This window comes from Malurus melanocephalus, unplaced genomic scaffold, assembly GCF_030028575.1.
Source record: "Malurus melanocephalus ecotype Western Australia unplaced genomic scaffold, MMel_1.1 scaffold_722, whole genome shotgun sequence".
NCBI classification, from domain to species: domain Eukaryota; kingdom Metazoa; phylum Chordata; class Aves; order Passeriformes; family Maluridae; genus Malurus; species Malurus melanocephalus.
Genome location: NW_026623954.1, coordinates 141,875 through 150,048, shown reverse-complemented (window position 1 = coordinate 150,048; position 8,174 = coordinate 141,875). Strand labels below are relative to the sequence as shown.

Below are 8,174 nucleotides of genomic sequence, written 5' to 3'. Positions count from 1 at the left end.
TATGCTGTTCTTGCTCCCCTCAGTGTGTGGTGACATCCACGGGCAGTTTTTTGACCTGATGAAGCTGTTTGAAGTCGGAGGATCACCCAATAACACCCGCTACCTCTTCCTGGGGGACTACGTGGACAGAGGATACTTCAGTATAGAGGTGACAAAGGGAGTGGAGTTTGGGGGTGCTGAGGGAACCCAAAGTGTTGAACCTCGGTTGAAAAACAGCTCAGAATGGGTTCAGTTCAACTCAGAATCAGTTCAAATTCAATTCAATAAAGTACAGCTCAAAATCCATTCAAATTCAACTCAGAATCAGCTAAATTCAACTCAGAATCAGTTCAAATTCAGCTCAGAATGGGTTAAATTCAACTCAGAATCAGTTCAAATTCAATTCAATAAAGTACAGCTCAAAACAGCTCAAAATCCATTCAAATTCAACTCAGAATCGGTTCAAATTCAACTCAGAATCGGTTCAAATTCAGCACAGAATGGGTTCAATTCAATTCAATAAAACACAGCTCAAAATCAGTTAAAACCAGCTCAGAATCAGTTCAAATTCAGCTCACAGTGGGTTAAATTCAACTCAGAATCGGTTCAAATTCAGCTCAGAATAGGTTCAATTCAACTCAGAATCAGTTCAAATTCAACTCAATAAAATACAGCCCAGATTCAGTAAAATACAGCTCAAAATCAATTCAAATTCAGCACAGAATTGGTTAAATTCAAGTCAGAATCAGTTCAACTCCATAAAATATGCTCAAGATCAGTTAAAAACAGCTCATAATCAGTTGAAATTCAGCTCAAAATGGGTTAAATTCAACTCAGAATCAGTTCAAATTCAAGTCAATAAAATACAGCACAGAATCAGTTAAATACAGCTCAAAATCAGTTCAAATTAATCTCAGAATCAGTAAAATGCATGTCAGAAAAAGTCAAAATGCAGCTCAATAAAATACAGCTCAAAATCAGTTCAAATTCAGCTCAGAATCAATAAAATTCAGCTCAGAATCAAATGCAACTCAGAATCAGTTAAATACAGGTCAGAATAGTTAAAATGCAGCTTAAAATCAGTAAAATAGGGCTCGGAATCAGTAAAACACAGCTCAGAACCAGTCCAAACACCACACCCACATCTCTCATGCTGGATTTACCCCCCAGTCGAGTTCTGCATGGGATGAAAATGATGTTGGGAACTCATAATGGGATTTTGGGCAGGAAAATGATATCCCAATGCCATGACTGAGCTTTGAATCCTCACCCAGGCCAAACTCTGCCTTCTGGAGTGGAGTTTTAGTGTCACTTGGAGCTGTCACTCAGGGGACAGAAGAGGGACAGTTGACAACAGGATCCCACCAGGCAGAGGGGGAGAGCAAATGTTGGAAAAGAGCAGGAAGAGGCAGGACCACGTGCCTGAGGCTGGAAACACCAGAATGGGGTCAGGARAAAGGAGCAGAAATCACCTGGGATGTGCTGGGGCTTTGCATCTCAGAGTTTTGGGATTTTAGGACTTTCAGTTTTAGGATTTGAAGACTCTGGGAGTTGTTGGTGTGCAGGATAAAGGGTTCAGCAGATTTATTGGTGGCTCTGGAGACCTGGGATGGGACAGGAAGGGACAGCAATTAGCAAATGCCACAAACCCCACGGGACTGCAGCCATCTGCTTTCACAGAGRCAGGGCAGAGTGGGAGTGGAGCTTTTATCCCTGTTGGAAATGATGTAATCGAGGGTTTTTTGGGGAGCAGGGGCTTGGAAAGTGGCAGGAATCAGCTGGAATAACAAAGRGAGGGATTAAAAAGTCTGCAGGAATAGCTGAGCTGCTGGGTCTGCAGAGGAATCTTCTTTTTTTGGGGAGGAATTGTCACGAGGGGTTCTTGGAAAGATTCTGTGGAGGGTTTTGGGAGAAAGGGGCTGACAGATTGAGCCTCTGGCTCCCTTCCAACCCCGAATCCTGCCTGGAAAAGGGATTCTGTCCCGGCACAGCAGCTCCTTTCTGAGGTGAAAGGTGGATTTTTTTGGAGCCTTCAAAGGAGAGGTGTTGGGCTCTGTGTCTGTGTGTGGATTCTGCAGATTCTGGGGGGAAATGTGCAGCTCCTGCTCTCTGCCCTTAGGCCAGGATTGATCTGACACGGGGATTTTATTCCCAGATCTCCAGAGGTGCTGGGGATCAGCATGGTCTCTCCATGCTGGAATTATCACARAATCCCAGAATGGTTTGGGCTGGAAAGAACCTTAAATYCCATCCTATTCCAGGGACACCTCCCACCATCCCAGGTYKCTCCAAACCCCACCCARCCTGGCCTTGGGCACTTCCAGGGATGGCAGAGTAAAACAAGAGCAGGTTTGGGGTGTCCCAGAGGCTGAGGGATGGAAAAGCATCCAGAATTCCCTGGAATTTGACTGCTGGGAAGGTGAGGAGTGTCAACAACAGCTTCGTGCATCCACGGGGAGATGATCCCATGGCTGCCCAGAGCAGAGCCAGGAATTGGATTCATTGGATTCACTGATCCCTGTGGATTCCTTCCAGCTCAGGATATTCCACAATTCTATAACAGTGACCTTTTAACRGAATGAAATACGAGGGGATGGTTTAATTGCATCCTGCTGCAGGCAGACAGGAAACAAGATGCCAGAGTGGGGGCCAAGGAGGTGGAAGGGCCACATATCCCTTCCAGGTGTTCCCTGTGGCTCCAGGCATTCRGTTTTCCACGTAAAAGAAGGAATTTTGTGGCTCAGACAAAACCTTTCAAGCCCCYCAAAGCCTCTCAGTTCATCAGCTCAGCTGGATGTCGGCAACAAATCATTCAACAAATTCTTGCTGGGCCTCTGGCTCGGGGAAATTCTCATTTAAAAACATGAATTCCCAGTATAATGAGGCCATGGAGAGTGAATTGGTTGGTTTTTTTTTTTAAGAAAAGAGCTGTCAGGGGAGAAGGGAGGGAAAGAACCGTGTGAAAGCTGGAATGTYGATGGGAGGGGACACTGGGAAGGGTTTGCTGTCCCAAAGCTGCTGTGACAGCCAGACTGCCAGCCCAGATCYCAACTCCAGAGCTCAGGGCTGACAGGCAGCACGGAAATTGGGATGAATTCCTCCAGAGCCCTGCTGAAGGATTCTCCCACCAGCTTCCCAGTGGGAAAAAGGCTCCTTTCAYTGAGCTTTTATTCCCAAATCCCAGAATGGCACAAGAGAGGTCTGTGCTCGTGGGTGAGGAAGGACCATCCTGGTCCACGAAGCTGGAAAACAATGAATAGAATGATTTTGTTAAATTAGAAAGCAAAACAATTGCTGTGACCAGAAATAAAACCCATGGAAAAAGGGGATTTATCAGGAAAAGCAGTGTGATGATGGCATACACCTTTCCCAGGCCTGCTCTTCCAATCCAATTATGGCAGGACACATGATTGCTGTCTCATTATRGAATTATCTGTTAATCTTGATTTAATATACTTTTTATCCAGAATAATATTAAAGAGATCCAGTCAGCCTTCTAAGTTGGAATTGGTGTGCTGGATTTGGGAATTTTGCCTCTGTTCCCACTCTGGAAGGCCTGGCCGGCTCCATTTGTGAAAATTCCCAASAAATGCCAGATTTGGGGAATGCTGAGAGAGGTTATGGTGGGGGCAGGTTTGGCACCTCTTGCATTTTTGGGGTTGCAAGTCCCAATTCCTCTTGGAATTCCCTCCCCTTTCCAAGTGGATCAAACCCTTGGCTTTCAAGTGGATCAAACCCTTGGCTTTGGCCTTCGCACCGAGAGCCAGGGTGAGGAGAGAAGGAGATTATTTGAGATTATTTGAGATTATTTAAGCCCAAAAAGCTGGAACTGTTTGGATTTGCTCCTTGGCTGTTGCCAGCAGGCTCTGATCAATTCCTGGGCACAGCGCCGGGAAAGGGATCCGTGCAAAACACCGGGAAGCATCCAAGGCATGTGAAAAACCTCCTCATTCCTCCTTCTAACCCCTCTGGAGCCCTCGAGGGTTCTTCAACGTCCTTTGTGCCCTCCTGGTAYCTGGCACTCCCCAAATCCTTGGGAAGCACTTCCAGCCACAGGGAATGGTCACTGTGTCCACAGGAAGAACTGCGGTGCCAAATTCAACCCCATTTCGCTTTGAAACCYTTCAGATGTGTTTTAAAATCTCTCCCCTGCGAGCTGCCAGCCTYCCCTACATCCCCAGCCCTCCCCTATTGATGCTGTATCTCTGCCTTGCTTTGATGCCAGGGCTGCTTCTTTCTCCCAAGTCATTTGGTTCATTTATAGCAACTTCCAAGTCCTCCTGCCAGCCCAGAAAAGTGACATTTCCCTTGCAAACACGGCGAGGTTAAAGCTTTAAATCCCAGAATAATTATAAATGGTTTTGTTGGGAGCATTCGTCCTGGTAACAGATGCAATAAAACATGATTCTGCTACTGGCCTTGGCCCCGTTCTGTTCTAGAATTCCAAATTAATCAAGTTGTTAATGTGGGGTTGAATTCCAAGCGAGGCACGGGTGGTGCTTTACAGCTCCTGGGGGTTTTGGGATGATTCAGGCAGAGCTCACCTTGAACTTCAGTGCTTAAACAGCACCAGAGCTGTGCTGGGAACCAACTGGGAGCTGCTTCATTGGGGTTCTGGGGGTTGTTCCCATCTGTGCCTCGGAATGGGAACRTTGTGGGGTGTAAAACCTTTTCCTGTCAGCCCCGAGGGTAAGCTCCTCTTAGAGCTTTAATCCAGATCCTGGAGCTGCTGGGGTAGGGATTGTCCTCCCAGCGCTCCACATCCACAAGGGAAATGTGATAACTGTGCGAGATAAGGGCTGGTGCTGCTGTCACAGAGCCCTCCCTGCTTCCCAACCCTCCCCTCAGGCTTTTTTTGGGAAGCCAGCATGAAATATCTCTGCTAAAAACRCCCGTTTGAGGCTGCCTTTGCTCTGTGTCTCATCAAAGGCGCCGGYTTTGCAGGTGCTGCTGTTCATAGAGGGGATGTGCAAAGCCCTGCTCAAAGGCAGAGAGCTTTGCTAAGCTCAGCTCGTTTTTTGGCCTCGGCTTTTCCTGTTCTGAGCTTGAACTTCACGTGACTGTAGCGTAAGCAGAAAAGCCAGGGAGGGAGGAAATCGGTGGGGAAGGTGAAGCTGGATTTTCCRGGTGTTTTATGGACAAAGGCTCTGCTTGCTGCTCTCCATCCCGGTGGAACATCTGGAGCAAACAGCTGCTTCTGCTTTGCTGCTCTGCAAAAGGGGTTTTTCCTTCTCTTTGAGCTGGAAACAAAGCTGTCCCCACCCAGCCCCGAGCTGCTTTCTGTTGGCCACGACCTCATTTGTCACTTCTCCAAGGCAGCCCTAATATAGAGAAATCCCGGTGGCTTCTCCCCTGCTTGGCCAGGAGCAAATCCACTGCCCATTATGGAGCTGGGTTTCTCTCCGGGTTCCACCTTGGGTGTCTTCCCAGAACCTTTTAATGCAGTCTCAGGCTGATGAGTTCCCTGGAAAAGGATTTTATGACATCCCCTCCTTGCCTCTCTTGCAGTGCGTGCTGTATTTATGGAGTTTAAAGATAAACCATCCCAAAACGTTGTTCCTCCTTCGAGGGAACCACGAGTGCAGGCACCTCACAGAATACTTCACCTTCAAGCAGGAATGTAAGTATCAGCAGTGGGAGAAGGATTGGAATCTATTTAAATAATATATTTTTGAAAAAAAAAAAAGGTGTCGTGAGAAGGCGTGGGCTTCGATTTTTGTGCCTCTGAATGGCATCAGAGCTGTAAAAACTTGTTGTCTTGTTTTCCTGCCCTTCTGTTTCAGCCCCTGTTATCAAAAATACCCCAAAAATCCAAATCTCTGAGTTCTGCAGGGCACCAAATGTAGTTTTTCAGTTGCAAAAACCCAGCGTGGATGCAAAAAATGGGAACACATCTCCCCTGATGAGCCAGGCACACACATCCTCCCCTCCCTGACTTCCAGGCCCAGCAATGTTTAATCAGTGCCAAAAGACTTCCAGCTCCAGATTGTGCAGCTGGGATCAGTGATTACACTTGGAAAARAGGGAAGGATTTGCCTCCTCCCTGTTTGTGCTGGGGAGGATCATTTACCTTGCAGTTAAAAAGATGATTTTTGTGCGCAGAGTTCGGATATTTTTGAAGCAGTGACGAGGAAAGGTCAGGGAATGATGGATGATTGTCATTCCAAGCAATAAAAGAGGGGGAGAACAGCGATGCAAAGCTCCTTCAGGGAATTCTTGCTCAAGGATCCGACCTCAGGAGATAATTCTGGGTCCGGGTTTTATTCCTGATACAGAGGTGCAAATTTTGACTCACAGTCTGTATTTTCACTGATACAGAGGTGTAAATTTTGACTTAAAATCAGTATTTYCACTGATACAAAGGTGTAAATTTTGACTTAAAATCAGTATTTTCACTGATACAAAGATGCAAAGTTTGACTCAAAGTATTTTCACTGATAAAAAGGTGCAAATTTTGACTCAAAATCAGTATTTCCACTGATACAAAGATGCAAATTTTGATTCAAAGTCAGTATTTTCACTGATACAAAGATGCAAATTTTGACTCAAAATCAGTATTTTCACTGATAAAAAGGTGCAAATTTTGACTCAAAATCAGTATTTTCACTGATACAAAGATGCAAATTTTGATTCAAAGTCAGTATTTTCACTGATACACAGGTACAAAGTTTGATTCAAAGTCAGTATTTGTACTGATACACAGGTGCAAATTTTGATTCAAAATCATTATTTTCACCGATACAAAGGTGCAAATTTTGATTTTTGAGCCACAGACTGAGAGTTTCCATATCCCCACAGCAGCTGGGTTCYCTGAATTTATCAATCAGTGCTTTGGTTGATCAGAGCCTGATCAAATTCCTTCTCCCAGGTCGAATCAAGTATTCGGAGCGAGTGTACGACGCGTGCATGGACACGTTTGACTGTCTTCCTCTCGCTGCCCTCCTCAACCAGCAATTCCTGTGTGTGCACGGGGGCCTGTCTCCAGAAATCACGTGTCTAGATGACATTAGGAAAGTAAGTCAGCTCCCTGGGTTCTCCCTTCGCTCCCATTTCCTTGCAAAGTTGGCTCCAGAGTGAATTTGGGGGCGCTTTTCCCTTTGCCCCCAGTTCTCTTTGGGGTTGGCTCCAGAGTGGATTTGGGGGCGCTTTTCCCTTTGCTCCCAGTTCTCTTTGGGGTTGGTTTCTGCGTGGATTTGGGGGGTTTTCCCTTCACTACCATTTCCCTGCATGGTTGGCTTTTGTGTGGATTTGGGGAGGCTTTTCCCTTCATTCACAGTTTTCTGTGGGTTTGATTTCTGTGTGGATTTTGGGAGTCTTTTCCCTTTGCTCCCATTTCCCTGCAGGGTTGGTTCCAGTGTGAATTTGGGAGGGCTTTTCCCTTCACTGTCATTTTGCTGCAGGGTTGGCTCCTGTGTGGATTTGGGGGGTTTTCCCTTCACTCCCTGTTTCCTGTGGGTTTGATTTCTGCGTGGATTTGGGGGGCTTTTCCTTTCTCTCCCATTTCCCTTCAGGGTTGACTCCAACTTGTGTTTTGGGGGGCTTTTCCTTTTGTTCCCAGTTCTCTTTGGAGTTGATTTCTGCGTGGATTTGGGGAGCTTTTTCTTTCTCTCCCATTTCCTGGTGGGGTTGGCTCCAGCGTGGATTTGGGGGGTTTTCCCTTCACTCCCATTTCCCTGCGGGGTTGGTTTCTGTGTGGATTTGGGGGAGCTTTTTCTTTCTCTCCCATTTCCCTTCAGGCTTGGCTCCTGTGTGGATATGGGGGGCTTTTCCCTTCGTTCCCAGTTCTCTTTGGGGTTGGTTTCTGTGTGGATTTGGGGAGGCTTTTCCCTTCACTCCCATTTCCTTGTGGGATTGGCTCCAGCGTGGATTTGGGGAGCTTTTTCTTTCTCTCCCATTTCCTGGTGGGGTTGGCTCCAGCATGGATTTGGGGGGTTTTCCCTTCACTCCCATTTCCCTGCGTGGTTGGTTTCTGCGTGGATTTGGGGGGCTTTTCTCTTTGCTCCCAGTTCCCTGCAGGCTTGGCTCCTGTGTGGATTTGGGGAGGCTTTTCCCTTCACTCACAGTTTTCTGTGGGTTTGATTTCTGCGTGGATTTGGGGCCCTTTTCCCTTCACTCCCATTTCCTTGTGGGGTTGGCTCCTGTATGGATTTAAGGGAGCTTTTCCATTTGCTCCCAGTTCTCTTTGGGGTTGGTTT

The 8,174-nt window shown here is 46.6% G+C and overlaps 1 protein-coding gene across 1 annotated transcript in view; it reads left to right on the top strand.

Moving 5' to 3' along the window:
* The window catches only part of PPP3CC (protein phosphatase 3 catalytic subunit gamma), a 31,037-nt gene that overhangs the window by 10,173 nt on the left and 12,690 nt on the right, over positions 1 to 8,174 (top strand). The window contains exons 2-4 of the mRNA XM_057384579.1: positions 24 to 148; positions 5,488 to 5,599; positions 6,848 to 6,993. Of these exons, the coding sequence (XP_057240562.1) occupies positions 24 to 148; positions 5,488 to 5,599; positions 6,848 to 6,993 (383 nt within the window). The remainder of the gene's footprint in view (positions 1 to 23; positions 149 to 5,487; positions 5,600 to 6,847; positions 6,994 to 8,174) is intronic.